This window comes from Oncorhynchus nerka, linkage group LG24 (genome assembly GCF_034236695.1).
Source record: "Oncorhynchus nerka isolate Pitt River linkage group LG24, Oner_Uvic_2.0, whole genome shotgun sequence".
NCBI lineage: Eukaryota > Metazoa > Chordata > Actinopteri > Salmoniformes > Salmonidae > Oncorhynchus > Oncorhynchus nerka.
In genome coordinates this window covers 12,147,846-12,167,001 of record NC_088419.1, presented here as the reverse complement: position 1 = coordinate 12,167,001, position 19,156 = coordinate 12,147,846, and the positions used below count along the sequence as shown (strand labels likewise).

Below are 19,156 nucleotides of genomic sequence, written 5' to 3'. Positions count from 1 at the left end.
GTGAAGGGGGAAGGAAGGAGCGGAGGGAGATGTGCGTATGTGTTATTGAACCGTACATTGTCTTAGAGTGAATCCGATACAATGTCACATAGTGATAAACATTGCTTTATATTGGTGGAGAGGTTGGTTTTATACACTTACCTTATCCTAACCCGTTTCTGTCTCTCTGTCTGTCTGTGTCTCGCTCGCCCGCTCTCTGTCTCGCCCGCTCTCTCTCTGTCTCGCCCGCTCTCTCTCTGTCTCGCTCGCTCTCTCCCTCTGTCTCGCTCGCTCTCTCCCTCTGTCTCGCTCGCTCTCTCCCTCTGTCTCGCTCGCTCTCTCCCTCTGTCTCGCTCGCTCTCTCCCTCTGTCTCGCTCGCTCTCTCCCTCTGTCTCGCTCGCTCTCTCCCTCTGTCTCGCTCGCTCTCTCCCTCTGTGTCTCGCTCGCTCTCTCCCTCTGTGTCTCGCTCGCTCTCTCTCTCTGTGTCTCGCTCGCTCTCTCTCTCTGTGTCTCGCTCGCTCTCTCTCTCTGTGTCTCGCTCGCTCTCTCTCTCTGTGTCTCGCTCGCTCTCTCTCTCTGTGTCTCGCTCGCTCTCTCTCTCTGTGTCTCGCTCGCTCTCTCTCTCTGTGTCTCGCTCGCTCTCTCTCTCTGTGTCTCGCTCGCTCTCTCTCTCTGTGTCTCGCTCGCTCTCTCTCTCTGTGTCTCGCTCGCTCTCTCTCTCTGTGTCTCGCTCGCTTCTCTCTCTCTCTGTGTCTCGCTCGCTCTCTCTCTCTGTGTCTCGCTCGCTCTCTCTCTCTGTGTCTCGCTCGCTCTCTCTCTCTGTGTCTCGCTCGCTCTCTCTCTCTGTGTCTCGCTCGCTCTCTCTCTCTGTGTCTCGCTCGCTCTCTCTCTCTCTGTGGCTCGCTCGCTCTCTCTCTCTCTGTGGCTCGCTCGCTCGCTCTCTCTCTCTGTGTCTCGCTCGCTCTCTCTCTCTCTGTGGCTCGCTCGCTCTCTCTCTCTCTGTGGCTCGCTCGCTCTCTCTCTCTCTGTGGCTCGCTCGCTCTCTCTCTCTCTGTGTCTCGCTCGCTCTCTCTCTCTGTGTCTCGCTCGCTCTCTCTCTCTGTGTCTCGCTCGCTCTCTCTCTCTGTGTCTCGCTCGCTCTCTCTCTCTGTGTCTCGCTCGCTCTCTCTCTCTGTGTCTCGCTCGCTCTCTCTCTCTGTGTCTCGCTCGCTCTCTCTCTCTGTGTCTCGCTCGCTCTCTCTCTCTCTGTGGCTCGCTCGCTCTCTCTCTCTCTGTGGCTCGCTCGCTCTCTCTCTCTCTGTGGCTCGCTCGCTCTCTCTCTCTCTGTGGCTCGCTCGCTCTCTCTCTCTCTGTGGCTCGCTCGCTCGCTCTCTCTCTGTCTCGCTCGCTCTCTCTCTGTCTCGCTCGCTCTCTCTCTCTCTGTCTCGCTCGCTCTCTCTCTGTCTCGCTCTCTCTCTCTGGCTCTCTCTGTCTCGCTCTCTCTCTCTGGCTCGCTCGCTGGCTCTCTCTCTCTGGCTCGCTCGCTGGCTCTCTCTCTCTGGCTCGCTCGCTGGCTCTCTCTCTCTGGCTCGCTCGCTGGCTCTCTCTCTCTGGCTCGCTCGCTGGCTCTCTCTCTCTGGCTCGCTCGCTCGCTCGCTCTCTCTCTCTGGCTCGCTCGCTCGCTCTCTCTCTCTGGCTCGCTCGCTCGCTCTCTCGCTCGCTCGCTCTCTCGCTCTCTCTCTGTCTCGCTCGCTTCTCTCTCTCTCTCTGGCTCGCTCGCTCGCTCTCTCTCTCTGTCTCGCTCGCTCTCTCTCTCTGTCTCGCTCGCTCTCGCTCTCTCTCTCTGTCTCGCTCGCTCTCTCTCTCTGTCTCGCTCTCTCTCTCTCTCTGTCTCGCTCGCTCTCTGTCTCGCTCGCTCTCTCTCTCTGTCTCGCTCGCTCTCTCTCTCTGTCTCGCTCGCTCTCTCTCTCGCTCTCGCTGTCTCGCTCGCTCGCTGGCTCTCTCTCTGTCTCGCTCGCTCGCTGGCTCTCTCTCTGTCTCGCTCGCTCGCTGGCTCTCTCTCTGTCTCGCTCGCTCGCTGGCTCTCTCTCTGTCTCGCTCGCTCTCTGTCTCGCTCGCTCTCTGTCTCGCTCGCTCTCTGTCTCGCTCGCTCTCTGTCTCGCTCTCTGTCTCGCTCGCTCTCTGTCTCGCTCGCTCTCTGTCTCGCTCGCTCGCTGGCTCTCTCTCTGGCTCGCTCGCTCGCTCTCTCTGTCTCGCTCGCTCTCTCTCTCTGTCTCGCTCGCTCTCTCTGTCTCGCTCGCTCTCTCTCTCTGTCTCGCTCGCTCTCTCTCTCTGTCTCGCTCGCTCTCTCTGTCTCGCTCTCTCTCTCTCTGTCTCGCTCGCTCTCTCTCTCTGTCTCGCTCGCTCGCTCTCTCTCTCTCTCTCTGTCTCGCTCGCTCGCTCTCTCTCTCTGTCTCGCTCGCTCTCTCTCTCTGTCTCGCTCGCTCTCTCTCTCTGTCTCGCTCGCTCGCTCTCTCTCTCTCTCTCTGTCTCGCTCGCTCGCTCTCTCTCTCTGTCTCGCTCGCTCTCTCTCTCTGTCTCGCTCGCTCTCTCTCTCTGTCTCGCTCGCTCTCTGTCTCGCTCGCTCTCTCTCTCTGTCTCGCTCGCTCTCTCTCTCTGTCTCGCTCGCTCTCTCTCTCTGTCTCGCTCGCTCTCTCTCTCTGTCTCGCTCGCTCTCTCTGTCTCGCTCTCGCTCGCTCGCTCGCTCTCTCTCTCTGTCTCGCTCGCTCTCTCTCTCTGTCTCGCTCGCTCTCTCTCTCTGTCTCGCTCGCTCTCTCTCTCTGTCTCGCTCGCTCTCTCTCTCTGTCTCGCTCGCTCTCTCTCTCTGTCTCGCTCGCTCTCTCTCTGTCTCGCTCGCTCTCTCTGTCTCGCTCGCTCTCGCTCGCTCGCTCTCTCTCTCTGTCTCGCTCGCTCGCTCTCTCTGTCTCGCTCGCTCTCTCTCTCTGTCTCGCTCGCTCTCTCTCTCTGTCTCGCTCGCTCGCTCTCTCTGTCTCGCTCGCTCTCTCTCTGTCTCGCTCTCTCTCTCGCTCTCTCTGTCTCGCTCGCTCTCTCTCTGTCTCGCTCGCTCTCTCTCTCGCTCGCTCTCTCTCTCTCTCTCTCTGTCCTGCTCTCGCTCTCTCTCTCTGTCCTGCTCGCTCTCTCTCTCTGTCTCGCTCGCTCTCTCTCTCTGGCTCGCTCTCGCTCGCTCTCTCTCTCTGGCTCGCTCTCGCTCGCTCTCTCTCTCTGTCTCGCTCTCTCTGTCTCGCTCTCTCTGTCTCGCTCTCTCTGTCTCGCTCTCTCTGTCTCGCTCTCTCTGTCTCGCTCTCTCTCTCTCGCTCTCTCTCTGTCACGCTCGCTCTCTCTCTCTCTCTCTGGATCGCTCGCTCGCTCTCTCTGTCTCGCTCGCTCTGTCTCTCTCTCCCTCCAGAGATATCAAACCAGACAACGTGCTGTTAGACATGAAGGGTCATATCCGTCTGGCCGACTTTGGCTCCTGCCTGAAAATGATGCAGGACGGCACGGTGAGCAACACAGACCCCCCACGCACCAGACCCCCCACGCACCAGACCCCCCACGCACCAGACCCCCCACGCAAACAAACCCACCACGCACCAGACCCCCACGCAAACAAACCCACCACACCCCAGAGCCCCCACGCACCAAACCCACCACATCCCAGATCCCCCACGCACCAAACCCACACCCACCCAAGACCCCCCCACGCACCGAACCCACCACACACCAATCCCACCACACCCCAGACCCCCACGCACCAAACCCACCACACCCCAGACCCCCACGCACCACACCCACCCAAGGACCTACACAAGACCCCAGACACGCCCCACAGCCCAGACACGCCACAAATATTATTTTGTGGGGGAAAAAACACCTGTATAATAGTGTTGCATGTTTCTATCATCTTATTTGTGGTTCTGAGAAAAATGTCCTTTTCAAAATGTGTATTATTTTATACCACACAAATTACCAAAATTACAGGCTACACTGATACCGACAGATTAGACTAGCCATTTGCTTTTCAAACTGTTTTTCCAGCAATAGTATTTTGAAATATTGCGAAAGGCCTTCTAGCTGCTGCCTGCTGTCCACTGACAGACACGACTCAACAATCAGGGGTTTGATATTTACCAGGCCTGCTGCCCAATCAGGGGTTTGATATTTACCAGGCCTGCTGCCCAATCAGGGGTTTGATATTTACCAGGCCTGCTGCCCAATTGGCTCCTCGACTGTAGTCCAACATGCACTAGTCGTGATAAAACACAACCCACAGCATTTAAAAAATATATATTAAAAAAAATAAGCTATTGGTCGTCATTATTCCTGCTCTATTTCAATGATTTAATTTATTTATCTACAGATAGGAGTAATTATATACATTTTGCAAATGTATTTAAATTGATCTGCAAGCACCCCTTCCCATGGCTATTTATGCTTCTCCCTAAGGCCAAATAATCAATACTTCTTGTTATTAATTCAATGGTGGTCAGTAACCCCATGGAATATGAGGTTATTGTGCAGGTAGGCCTACTATTACAATAATATTTAGAATAATTTATCAACATGGTACAAGCCTATATCTGATCACTGTTTCGCCAAAAGTGGTTTTACCTACAGTGTCTTCAGAATGTATTCACACCCATTGACTTTTTCCACTTTTTGATCTTACAGCAGGAATTACATTTCTTTAGTAAATTGCAAAAATAATTGTCACTGGCCTACACACACAGTAAGTAATGTAGATTTAAAAAGAAATGTCACTGGCCTACACACACAGTTAGTAATGTAGATTTAAAAAGAAATGTCACTGGCCTACACACACAGTTAGTAATGTAGATTTAAAAAGAAATGTCACTGGCCTACACACACAGTTAGTAATGTAGATTTAAAAATAAATGTCACTGGCCTACACACACAGTTAGTAATGTAGATTTAAAAAGAAATGTCACTGGCCTACACACACAGTTAGTAATGTAGATTTAAAAAGAAATGTCACTGGCCTACACACACAGTTAGTAATGTAGATTTAAAAAGAAATGTCACTGGCCTACACACACAGTTAGTAATGTAGATTTAAAAAGAAATGTCACTGGCCTACACACACAGTTAGTAATGTAGATTTTTATTTCTTTAATTTTTTAAATTTAATTTTAATATAAGTATTTTTTTGTTATGGCAGGCCTAAATAAGTTCAGGAGTAAAGATTTGCCTAACAAATGACATACAAGGTTGCAATGACTCATGGACTCATCACTCTGTGTGCAATAATGGTGTTTAACATGATTTGTGAATGACTTCCTCATCTGTACCTCACACATACAGTTACAGTATCTGTAAGGTCCCTCAGTTGAGTAGTGAATTTCAAACACAGATTCAACCACAGACCGAGGAGATTTTCCAATGCCTCGCAAAGAAGGGCGCCTATTGGTAGATGGGTCAAAAACAAAAGAGGCAGACATTGAATATCCCTTTGAGCATGGTGAAGTTATTCATTACACTTTGGATGGTGTATCAATACACCCAGTCACTACAAAGATACAGGCGTCCTTCCTAACTCAGTTGCCGGAAAGGAAGGAAACCGCTCAGGGATTAAACTACGAGGCCACTGGTGACTTTAAACCAGTTATAGAGTTTAATGGCTGTGATGGGAGAAAACTGTGGATGGATCAACATCGTAGTTGCTCCACAATACTAACCTAAATGACAGAGTGAAAAGAAGGAATCCTGTACAGAGTAAAAATGTTAATTTAAAAAATGCATTCTGTTTGCAATAAGTTAAAACTGCAAATAGATTACATAGAAATTAACTTTATGTCCTGAAAAGAAAGCGTTATGTTTGGGGGGGAAAACATCATCACTGACGGCCACACTTCATATTTTAAAGCATGGTAGTGGCTGCATCATGTTATTGGTATGCTTGTCAACGGCAAGGACTAGGGAGTTTTTTGTTGTTGATATAGAGAAACAGTAAATTCACCTTTCAGCAGGACAATAACCTAAGATGACATTGGATGTTCCTGAATGGCCTAGTTTCTGTTTTGACTTAAATCGGCTTGAAAACCTATCGCAAAACTGGAAAATGGCTGTCTAGCAATAATCAACAACCAACTTGACAGAGCTTAAAGAATAATGGGCAAATGTTGTACAATCCAGGTGTGGAAAGCTCTTAACCTCACAGCTGTAATCGCTGCCAAAGGAGATTCGAACATGTATTGATTCAGCGGTGTCAATACTTATGTAAAATAGATATTTCTAGATTTCATTTTCAATAAATGTGATAAAATATCTAAACACGTTTTCATTGTGGGATATTGTGATGTCATTATGTGGTTTTGTGATGTCATTATGGGGTATTGTGGGATATTGTGTGTAGATGGGTGAAAAATATATTTAATCCATTTTGAATTCAGGCTGGAACACAACAAAATATAGAATCAAGGGGTATGAATACTTTCTGAAGGCACTTTATATTGTAATATAAATGTTTAGTTTTTTTACCTGGTTGTAGCGTAAACTGCACCAAGTTTTTATGTTCATAAAGGCTAATAAGAAAATATGAGTAGCCTACGTGAAAGTTTTACAAATTTGTGGTTGCATCAGTATGTATCTGAAATGCATCAGAAAAGTATTGGAAAGTTCAGGAAAACGTCAGGTAAGCTCATCAGGAAGGCCTAACAATTGTTTGTGATTGTGGTTTTGTCACAGTCCCTTGTAACGTTTCCTACGCGGCGGGTGAGCATTGCAGAGGGAAACATTATTTTTTTAAATGCACGAGTCTTACCTTTTCAGAAATAGGGTCATAATAGCTAGTAGCTCCTACCTCTAGATTTATAGCCACATTTGTAGGATGAAAACAGAGACCCTCTCTGTTTGTCGCAACCGCTAAAATAACGGACGTGGCACCCAATTCTCTAGTACACCTCTTTTAGCCAGGACCCATATGGCTCTGGTCCAAAGTAGTACACTATATAGGGAATAAGCTGCCATTTGGGATGCGGTGTCAGTCAGTGGCCAATAAGAGGCTCTCCCACACTTTACTCAGGTTAATGATGAGTGACTTAGAGTAAATTCATACAACTGTAGAAATGCAATGACTTGAGATTTGAATATTCTAATTCTATCCGTACAACAAGGAACTGAACAACGGTAAAGAGAATGACTACCAGAAGTAAAAACCAACATTCATACAACGGCCCGCGCTCTGGGGGTGAAGTTTCCACTAGGAACAAATATCCTGCCCCAATCCTAACCTTAACTATTAGTGGGGAAGATGAAAAACTTAACCGGATCAGCATCTAGGGCAATTTCAACCACCTACAGCAGCAGCAGCTTTAAACCAATGCGCAATAACGAGGACATGTCCACAGAACAGATTACACAACACAACAGCTATCGTTGTCACCATTATCCAGTTTTAGTCCATTAAAATAACAATGATGGCTATATAATCAGAGTTCAGTCTCATGTTGCTGATAAAACGATTTGATTCACTGTGTACTTTTCACAGACCCTGATTTAAATGACAAAAATAAATATGTTCAATTCGGGTTTAGTCGTGAAGTAACATTTAGGTTTGTAATCAGCGTTGACTATATGTCTATAGTCTGTGATATAAACTTCTTACACAAAGATTAAGGACAGTCCAGGCCATGCCTTCAACACCAATTTATCATCCAAGTGGTAGGCTTAATCTGATTTTACTCCAGCTCCCTCTTAAAAACACAGCTAAAATTTACCCCCATCCTTATTGCACTACTGTCAATGAAAAAGAAAGTCAACGACATGATATGCTCTTGGAATTCAGAGGGTGTAAAATGTAAAGAAAGGGTGACATTTGGGATTTACAGCCCATTTGCTACAGTGCACTACATTACCCATAGTACACTACTTTTGACCAGAGCCCTATGGGTAACGTAGTGCACTACTTTTGACCAGAGCCCTATCTAGAGCAGGGCTGCCCAACCCTTTTCCCGTAGATCTACTGTCCTCTGGGTTTTAAGTCCAACCCTAATTTAACACACCTGATTCTACTAATTAGCTGCTCAACAAGACGTTAACTAGCTGAATCAGATATGCTAAATTAGGGTTGGACCGAAAACCTACAGGACAGTAGATTTCCAGGAAGAGGGTTGGACTGAACCTACAGGACAGTAGATCTCCAGGAAGAGGGTTGGACTGAAAACCTACAGGACAGTAGATCTCCAGGAAGAGGGTTGGACTGAACCTACAGGACAGTAGATCTCCAGGAAGAGGGTTGGACTAAACCTACAGGACAGTAGATTTCCAGGAAGAGGGTTGGGCTGAACCTACAGGACAGTAGATCTCCAGGAAGAGGGTTGGGCTGAACCTACAGGACAGTAGATCTCCAGGAAGAGGGTTGGACTAAACCTACAGGACAGTAGATCTCCAGGAAGAGGGTTGGACTGAACCTACAGGACAGTAGATCTCCAGGAAGAGGGTTGGACTGAACCTACAGGACAGTAGATCTCCAGGAAGAGGGTTGGACTGAACCTACAGGACAGTAGATCTCCAGGAAGAGGGTTGGACTGAACCTACAGGACAGTAGATCTCCAGGAAGAGGGTTGGACTGAACCTACAGGACAGTAGATCTCCAGGAAGAGGGTTGGACTGAACCTACAGGACAGTAGATCTCCAGGAAGAGGGTTGGACTGAACCTACAGGACAGTAGATCTCCAGGAAGAGGGTTGGACTGAACCTACAGGACAGTAGATCTCCAGGAAGAGGGTTGGACTAAACCTACAGGACAGTAGATTTCCAGGAAGAGGGTTGGGCTGAACCTACAGGACAGTAGATCTCCAGGAAGAGGGTTGGGCTGAAAACCTACAGGACAGTAGATTTCCAGGAAGAGGGTTGGACTGAAAACCTACAGGACAGTAGATTTCCAGGAAGAGGGTTGGACTGAAAACCTACAGGACAGTAGATTTCCAGGAAGGGGGTTGGACTGAAAACCTACAGGACAGTAGATTTCCAGGAAGGGGGTTGGACTGAAAACCTACAGGACAGTAGATTTCCAGGAAGGGGGTTGGACTGAAAACCTACAGGACAGTAGATTTCCAGGAAGGGGGTTGGACTGAAAACCTACAGGACAGTAGATTTCCAGGAAGGGGGTTGGACTGAAAACCTACAGGACAGTAGATTTCCAGGAAGAGGGTTGGACTGAACCTACAGGACAGTAGATTTCCAGGAAGAGGGTTGGACTGAACCTACAGGACAGTAGATTTCCAGGAAGAGGGTTGGACTGAACCTACAGGACAGTAGATCTCCAGGAAGAGGGTTGGGCTGAAAACCTACAGGACAGTAGATCTCCAGGAAGAGGGTTGGACTGAAAACCTACAGGACAGTAGATTTCCAGGAAGAGGGTTGGACTGAACCTACAGGACAGTAGATCTCCAGGAAGAGGGTTGGACTAAACCTACAGGACAGTAGATCTCCAGGAAGAGGGTTGGACTGAACCTACAGGACAGTAGATCTCCAGGAAGAGGGTTGGACTGAACCTACAGGACAGTAGATCTCCAGGAAGAGGGTTGGACTGAACCTACAGGACAGTAGATCTCCAGGAAGAGGGTTGGACTGAACCTACAGGACAGTAGATCTCCAGGAAGAGGGTTGGACTGAACCTACAGGACAGTAGATCTCCAGGAAGAGGGTTGGACTGAACCTACAGGACAGTAGATCTCCAGGAAGAGGGTTGGACTGAACCTACAGGACAGTAGATCTCCAGGAAGAGGGTTGGACTAAAACCTACAGGACAGTAGATTTCCAGGAAGAGGGTTGGGCTGAACCTACAGGACAGTAGATCTCCAGGAAGAGGGTTGGGCTGAACCTACAGGACAGTAGATCTCCAGGAAGAGGGTTGGGCTGAAAACCTACAGGACAGTAGATTTCCAGGAAGAGGGTTGGGCTGAACCTACAGGACAGTAGATCTCCAGGAAGAGGGTTGGGCTGAACCTACAGGACAGTAGATCTCCAGGAAGAGGGTTGGGCTGAAAACCTACAGGACAGTAGATTTCCAGGAAGAGGGTTGGACTGAAAACCTACAGGACAGTAGATTTCCAGGAAGGGGGTTGGACTGAAAACCTACAGGACAGTAGATTTCCAGGAAGGGGGTTGGACTGAAAACCTACAGGACAGTAGATTTCCAGGAAGGGGGTTGGACTGAAAACCTACAGGACAGTAGATTTCCAGGAAGGGGGTTGGACTGAAAACCTACAGGACAGTAGATTTCCAGGAAGAGGGTTGGACTGAACCTACAGGACAGTAGATTTCCAGGAAGAGGGTTGGACTGAACCTACAGGACAGTAGATTTCCAGGAAGAGGGTTGGACTGAACCTACAGGACAGTAGATTTCCAGGAAGAGGGTTGGACTGAACCTACAGGACAGTAGATCTCCAGGAAGAGGGTTGGGCTGAAAACCTACAGGACAGTAAATCTCCAGGAAGAGGGTTGGGCTGAACCTACAGGACAGTAGAGCTCCAGGAAGAGGGTTGGGCAGCCCTGGTCAAGAGAATAGAGTTCCATTTGGGACTTATTCAAGGGCTCTCGTGGATCCTAATGGTTTTTATAGTGTGAATTAATAGAGGTTTCACACTGTTTTATGAAATAACTTTATGGGTCAGCTCCTTTTTCTGCTCTCGTGCAAAGTTTTCATTTGTTTTTCATCGAGATTCTACCACAGAGCCCCTTTGTACTACTCAGCTGTTTGTGTGAAAGAAAATGACATTTTTGTCTGAGGCAGAAACTGACCTGAGGTTTAAGGTGATTTGTCAGATGTATGGAGGTTCAGGGTTTTAGTCAAATGTGTAGCCCAACCGTTAGAATTTGATGACGTGATTGAAGGCCTAAGGGGGGAGTATAGCAAGATTCACTATAGCCCAGACCCGGGTTCAAATATTATTTGACATAATTTAAAATACTTAATCTGTGCTTGATTGAGTTTGCCTGGCCTAATGGACCAAAACAATCATCTCAAAACTCCAAACCCGCCCATCTGACACTATACAGGCTAGAGCAAAGACTCAAACAAACTCAATCGTTTTTTAATGAGTTAATACTCTTATTATGAAAACACACGCACACCTTATGTCAGTTATTATTTTCCTATGTTTTCCTTGTGTTATTATTTTCAAAACAGAAATGTACTTTCTACTATTTCTCTTTCTCTCTCTGCATTGTTGGGAAGGGCCCGTCAGTAAGCATTTCACTGTTAGTCTACACCTGTTGTTTACCAAGCATGTGACAAATACGATATGATTTGGACTGTTTTTTTTACATGCACCACGTAAAATGTTTCTCTGAGTCCACTTTACTTCAACCCTCTCATTTGTAGTTCCTAACCTCACTCTTCCAGGTCCAGTCATCTGTGGCTGTAGGCACTCCGGACTACATTTCCCCTGAGATCCTGCAGGCCATGGAGGACGGCATGGGCAAGTACGGTCCAGAGTGTGACTGGTGGTCCCTAGGGGTCTGTATGTACGAGATGCTCTACGGGGAGACGCCCTTCTATGCAGAGTCCCTGGTGGAGACCTACGGCAAGATCATGAACCACGAGGTAAACTTGAGGAAACCGGTGGGCATATAGGTGGAAGGTTTTTAGGTTGTGGTGACAACGTTGCGAGGGAAAGTGGAAAACGAGTCTTAAAAGTCTACCATTTCGATTAGCGTCCATTCATGAAAACAGTAGTCATTAAGGAAAGCAAACAAGGATAGGATGTCATGCAAGAGAATTGGGAGAGCGCCACTAGCCACAGGTGTGGATAGGGATCATAGGTCCGGGTGTAGGGACAAGCATCTAGTGTACCTCTGAGGCAGAACAAAGCCAGGGGTCCCTAGTGCCTAGCTAGCAACAATGTAGATGTAGGAAATTTAGCTTGTGTGTCATCAGTATCCAAACTGCCTTGGTAACGAGCAATATGCATATATTCTATTATGCATGTCAAAAGAAGGAATGCTCTGCAAACTGACAACGATATTCAGACTCAAAACGACCAGAAGAGCTAGCCTATACCAAATCCATGGGCCAGCAATAAGTGCTAAATATTCCAAACATTTTTAATAATTCATGATTTTGTTTCATGATTTATTGATTGTTTGCGTCCAAATGTACAGTATCTTACAGTTAATTATATTCTACACTTATTAAATATAACAAACTTTTGGATTATTAATCGGTTGAAATAGTTGATAATGTTTATTGGATTGTTTACTTCAAGGTATTCGACATGACCAAAAGTATGTGGACACCTGCTCGTCGAACATCTCATTTCAATGTCATGGGCATTAATATGGAGTTGCTCCCCCGTTTTCTGCTATAACAGCCTCCACTAGATGTTGTAACATTGGGGCGGCAGGTAGCCTAGTGGTTAGAGCGTTGGGCCAGTAACCGAAAGGTTCGAATCCCCGAGCGGACAAGGTAAAAATCTGTCGTTCTGCCCCTGAACAAGGCAGTTAACCCACTGTTCCTAGGCCGTCATTGTAATTAAGAACTTGTTATTTTAACTGATTTGCCTAGTTAAATAAAGGTTACATGTAAAATGAATAAATAAATAAAAACATTTTTAAAACTGCTGCAGGGACTTGCTTCCATTCAGCCATAACCGCATTCGTGAGGTCGGCACTGATGTTGGGCGATTAGGTCTGGCTCGCAGTCAGTGTTACAATTCAACCCAAAGGTATTCGATGGGGTTGAGGTCAGGGTTCTGTGCAGGCCAGTCAAATTCTTCCACACCAATCTCGACAAACCAGTTCTGTGTGGACCTCGCTTTGTGCATGTGGGCAATGTCATGCTGAAACAGGAAAGGGCCTTATACCCAAATTGTTGTCGCAGAGTTGGAAGCACAGAATCGTCTAGAATGTCATTGTATGCCGTAGCGTTAAGGTTTCCCTTCACTGGAACTAAGGAGCCTGAAAAACAGCCCCAGACCACTATTCCTCCTCCACCAAACTTTACAGTTGGCACTATGCATTCGGACAGAAAGTGTTTTCCTGGCATCTGCCAAACCTAGATTAATCCGTCGGACTGCCAGATGGGGAAGCGTGATTCATCACTCCAAAAGAACGCGTTTCCACTGCTCCAGAGTCCAATGGTGGCGAGCTTTACACCACTCCAGCCAACGCTTGGCATTGGTGATCTTAGGCTCGTGTGCAGCTGCTTGGCCATGGAAACCCTTTTCATGAAGCTCCTGACTAACAATTATTGTGCTGACGTTGCTTCCAGAGGCAGTTTGGAACTCTGCATTGAGTGTTGCAACCGAGGACAGACTATTTTTTACACGCTATAAACTTCAGCACTCGGCGGTTCTGTTCTGTGAGCTTGTGTGGCTTACCACTTTGCGGGTGAGCTGTTGTTGCTCCTAGATGTTTCCACTTCATAATAACAGCACTTACAGATGACCGGGGCAGCTCTAGCAGGGCAGGAATTTGACAAACTGATTTGTTAGAAAGGTGGAATCCTATGATGGTGCCACGTTGATAATCACAGAGCTCTTCAGTAAGGCCATTCTACTGGCAATGTTCGTCTATGGAGATTGCATGGCTGTGTGCTCGATTTTTATACACCTGTCAGCAACGGGTGTTGCTGAAATAGCCAAATCCTAATTTGAGTGGGTGTCCACATACTTTTGTGTATGTAGTGTAAGTCTGATGATTTGATGCCCTTCAGTCTAATCAAATTAAATTGTATTTGTAACATGCTGCGAATAAAACGCTGGTAGACTTGTGTTGCCTGTTCCAAAAGTTGTGATTGTTTGGTGGTGTAGGTACTGGGGTGTTTTAGTAACAAGATGGCCACCTACACGGTGTGATTATTTCCTGAAGCTATCCAGGTTAATGCTCCTTCTCAAGGGTCGAGTTCCTGAAACACTAGCCTACTTTCTAACAACTATTTTCATCATAGTCTCTGTCAGTATCTAAACTGGTGCTTGTCATGCCTTATCGAACACGTTCTGTCTCATTCTCATCTATTACTTCTTAATAGCCCGTCTCTGTCAAACCCCCGGCTCTCTCTGGCTCCTGTCTCTCTGGCTCCTGTCTCTCTGGCTCCTGTCTCTCTGGCTCCTGTCTCTCTGGCTCCTGTCTCTCATCCCCCGCTTCCTGATTATTCTGCTGGTGTGTGTCTGTTAGGGGGGAAATGTGATGTTTGTATAATGTGTGCTAATGACCCAATAAAGGTACTTAATAAAAATAAAAAAATCTAATTCTCATCCCCTTTGTCTCCTCCCCCTCTCCACCCTTCTCTCTCACAGGAGCGTTTCCAGTTCCCCTCAAACATCTGTGACGTGTCGGAGGACGCCAAGGACCTGATCTCGCGCCTAATCTGCGGCCGCGAGCGTCGCCTGGGCCAGAATGGCATCGGCGACTTCAAGGATCACCCCTTCTTCGCCGGCATCGACTGGGAACACATCCGCTCCACTGAGGCGCCCTACATCCCCGACGTCAGCTCCCCATCTGACACCTCCAACTTTGACGTTGACGACGATATTCTTAAAAACCCGGTGGGTGTACTAGGGGAAACCAGCTGGCTAGCTAATGTTAACTGTAAACCAGCTGGCTAGCTAATGTTAGCTGTAAACCAGCTGGCTAGCTAACGTTAGCTGTAAACCAGCTGGCTAGCTAACGTTAGCTGTAAACCAGCTGGCTAGCTAACGTTAGCTGGAAACCAGCTGGCTAGCTAACGTTAGCTGGAAACCAGCTGGCTAGCTAACGTTAGCTGGAAACCAGCTGGCTAGCAAGCACTAATTAGAAGAAAAAAAGCTATCAGCTAACTAGAAAACAGCTAGCTGGCGAACACGACCTGGTTTTACTTTTTTAACAGAGTAATAGACTAATCAATATAACTGATACTCCACCTGAAGTCGTAGGTCTCTGATTAGAAGGGAAGAATAAAGCACGGAATTGTTTGGGCCATCCAGTTCCTCAGTTGAACAGCCCAGAGCCAACTGGTGTTTACTGTTGTAAACATTTTACATGGCTGTTTTCTTGGTCTGTTTGGCTGTTCCACTCGAACTAATCTGATGCCCCCTTCTTGGCGTTCTCTCTGTCTCTGTGTGTCTTTCTCTCACCCCCCCCCCACCCAACAGGACATCGCTCCTCCAGTCACACACAGCGGCTTCACCGGGCAACATCTGCCCTTCGTAGGCTTCACCTACACCACGGACAGCTGCTTCTCGGACCGCGGCAGCGTCAACAGGGCCGGCCTGTCTGATGGGAGCTCCCAGGATGGGGGAGGAGAAGAGGGGGTTCCCCCGGACCAGGAGGGGGGGCTGGAAGTGGAAGCCTTTGAGAGGAGGATCCGCCGACTGGAGCAGGAGAAGCAGGAGCTGAACCGCAAGCTGCAGGGTGAGCTAGGGGGTGGTAGAGGACAAAGAGACACATAAACAACCTCTGTGACCCTGAGTGTAAATGTGGACATAACCCCTGACCTTTAACCTGTGTGTTGCCCCTTCTGGCCCCTCCAGAGTCCACTCAAGCAGTGCAGTCTCTCCACGGGCCGGGCCGCGGGGCCAGCACCCTGGGCCGGGACAAGGAGATGAAGAAGCTCAACGAGGAGATTGACCGGCTCAAGAAGAAACTGGCAGGTCAGTGCTCTCTGTGCAACCCAATCTGGCAACGCGCCACTAGTCTGCTCGTCTGGCAACCCAACACTGTCTGGGCATTTACTCCAGGCCTGAGTTGAACACACAGGTCAAATACTGTCTGGGCATTTAAACCAGGTATGATTCAAACACACAGATCATTTAAACCAGGCCTGGGTCGAACACACCGATCATTTAAACCAGGCCTGAGTTGAACACACCGATCATTTAAACCAGGCCTGGGTCGAACACACAGATCATTTAAACCAGGCCTGGGTCGAACACACAGATCATTAAAACCAGGCCTGGGTCGAACACACAGATCATTTAAACCAGGCCTGGGTCGAACACACAGATCATTTAAACCAGGCCTGGGTCGAACACACAGATCATTTAAACCAGGCCTGGGTCGAACACACAGTTTGCACTTTTGGAGCTGTTCTAGCGCAGCACCAAGTACCTTTCACCATCCCACTAACCAGGAAGTCCCTCTCCTTCTCGTCCCCACTCAGACTCTGATAGGCTGGAGCACCAGCTAGAGGAGGCGGTGACTCTGCGCCAGGACTACGAGAGCTCCTCCTCCAAGCTGAAGGCCCTGGACAAACAGGTTAAAGCCCTAAGACAGGAGAAGGAGGAGATCCACAAGGTAAAACCCCCAACCCCCCTATTTTGCAAAGGAAAATGAAAGCAAGCATTTGTTATTGGACAAGTTCTGGCAGTCCTTTCCCGTTCTGGTCCGCTTCCTTCTGTTTGGTGTCTAGTGAATACGACGTAGGGGTGTATTCAGTCAGGTGAATGCATAACTAGAGCTGACATGATTCACAGGGCACACTGTTACTCTCAAGGACCAATGTTAGTTCACCGTTGTCTATTCACTGCATAGAGGTCGTCTCTCTGTGTCAGGTCTCATTTTATCATTCATGACGCATTAGGCTTAAACACACACGCGCACACACACACACACACACACACACACACACACACACACAGCCTAACCTAATATCCTCAGATCATTGGATCACCACGGTGTGTAAACACTGGGACCTTTTTCCTTGTGATTAATTCCATCATGTCTTGGATTAGCTGGAGTCAGGGTTCTGGACAGAAACACCACATTTCTGTCTTAATTCCATTAGCAAAACTATTTGACCCCCATCCTCTTCCCTTTACCCTGGCATAGTGTTTGTGTTTAGTTGACTATTCAAAACCGTTGCCTGCTCTTAGTTGTTCAAATCTCATGATGCACACCAGATGATGTCATCAGCCCGGATGATGTCATCAGAAATACTTGTCTTGTATCTTGTTTACTTCACAACAAAGGGCTTGTTTGACTGATATACAAATCACCTTGTGTCATAAATAACTGCTCATTATTATTTGTAGAGCAGTCAGTCGGTCACCATTTACCCACAATGCATCAAGGTGGATGCTCTCGGACACGGCCATAGAAACCCATAACTTTCACACGTTGGGGTGGTGCTGGAGATGATGTATTTAATGTTGAAAAGGGTAGAATTTCTTTTTTTTTTATGTGTGATACAATTGATTGTGGCTAATTTTCTGTGTGTGCATTTATAGTGGAAGTCAAGATTAGAATTGGTAGTTTACTGATGTTTTATTTTCTTTGTCTCCTCCCCTCCCCTCCCTCCCCTCCCCTCGTCTCCCTCCCCTCGTCTCCCTCCCCTCGTCTCCCTCCCCTCGTCTCCCTCCCCTCGTCTCTTTCTTGCTGTCCTCCTTTCTCTCTCACACGTTCTCTCCCTCTCATTTAATCTCCGCACCTGTCATTCTGTCTTTCCCTCTCCCCATGTCTCGTGCCTCCTCTGCTCTCTTTTATTTCGCTGTTTCTCTCTCTCTCTCGCTCTCGCTCTCTTCCTCCTTTCCTCCTTTCTCTCTCTTCTCACGCCTATCTCGCCTACCCCCCTCTCTCTCTCCCCCTCCCTCATCTACTCTCTCTCCACCCCTCTCTCACCTACTCTCTCCCCTCCCTCATCTACTCTCTCCCCTTCCCTCATCTACTCTCTCCCCCTCCCTCATCTACTCTCTCCCCTTCCTCATCTACTCTCTCCCCCTTCCCTCATCTACTCTCTCCCCTTCCCTCATCTACTCTCTCCCCTTCCCTCATCTACTCTCTCCCTTCCCTCATCTACTCTCTCCCCTTCCCTCATCTACTCTCTCCCCCTTCCCTCATCTACTCTCTCCCCTTCCCTCATCTACTCTCTCCCCCTTCCCTCATCTACTCTCTCCCCTTCCCTCATCTACTCTCTCCCCCTTCCCTCATCTACTCTCTCCCCCTTCCCTCATCTACTCTCTCCCCCTTCCCTCATCTACTCTCTCCCCTTCCCTCATCTACTCTCTCCCCCTTCCTCATCTACTCTCTCCCCCTTCCCTCATCTACTCTCTCCCCTTCCCTCATCTACTCTCTCCCCCTTCCCTCATCTACTCTCTCCCCTTCCCTCATCTACTCTCTCCCCTTCCCTCATCTACTCTCTCCCCCTTCCCTCATCTACTCTCTCCCCTTCCCTCATCTACTCTCTCCCCCTTCCCTCATCTACTCTCTCTCCCCTTCCCTCATCTACTCTCTCTCCCCCTTCCCTCATCTACTCTCTCTCCCCCTTCCCTCATCTACTCTCTCTCCCCCTTCCCTCATCTACTCTCTCTCCCCCTTCCCTCATCTACTCTCTCTCCCCTTCCCTCATCTACTCTCTCCCCCCCTCTCCTATCACCACCAACAGCAACTGGTGGAGTCCCTGGAGCGCCTCAAGTCCCAGACCAAGGAGCTGAAGGAGGCCCACAGCCAGCGGAAGCTGGCCCTACAGGAGTTCTCTGAGCTGAGCGAGCGCATGGCCGAGCTGCGTTCCACCAAGCAACGCCTCTCACGCCAGCTCCGCGACAAGGAGGAGGAGATGGACGCTGCTGTGCAGAAGGTGGACGCCATGCGTCAGGACATCCGCAAGACCGAGAAGGCCCGCAAGGAGGCGAGTTGTAGAAGTTGTCTAGCAGAGCGTAGCTCGCTAATGCTAACACGTAGCGTGCTAGCATTTAGCTTGCTAACTAACCACTTAGCTTGCTAATATTTAGCTAACTAACACATTGCTTGGTTATACTCAGCTGTATATAACACTCAGCTGTATATAACACTCAGCTGTATATAACACTCAGCTGTATATAACACTCAGCTGTGTATAACACTCAGCTGTGTATAACACTCAGCTGTGTATACCACTCAGCTGTATATAACACTCAGCTGTGTATAACACTCAGCTGTGTATAACACTCAGCTGTGTAGACCACTCAGCTGTATATAACACTCAGCTGTGTAGACCACTCAGCTGTATATAACACTCAGCTGTGTATAACACTCAGCTGTGTATAACACTCAGCTGTGTATAACACTCAGCTGTGTAGACCACTCAGCTGTGTAGACCACTCAGCTGTATATAACACTCAGCTGTGTATAACACTCAGCTGTGTATAACACTCAGCTGTGTAGACCACTCAGCTGTATATAACACTCAGCTGTATATAACACTCAGCTGTGTATAACACTCAGCTGTGTATAACACTCAGCTGT

The 19,156-nt window shown here is 48.2% G+C and overlaps 1 protein-coding gene across 1 annotated transcript in view; it reads left to right on the top strand.

Annotated features, from left to right (window-relative positions):
* Positions 1–19,156, top strand: part of LOC115118912 (serine/threonine-protein kinase MRCK beta-like) — a 127,931-nt gene that overhangs the window by 58,677 nt on the left and 50,098 nt on the right. The window contains 7 exon segments of the mRNA XM_065008611.1: positions 3,405–3,498; positions 11,364–11,564; positions 14,257–14,505; positions 15,091–15,349; positions 15,469–15,588; positions 16,098–16,231; positions 18,318–18,560. Coding sequence (XP_064864683.1) covers positions 3,405–3,498; positions 11,364–11,564; positions 14,257–14,505; positions 15,091–15,349; positions 15,469–15,588; positions 16,098–16,231; positions 18,318–18,560 — 1,300 coding nt within the window.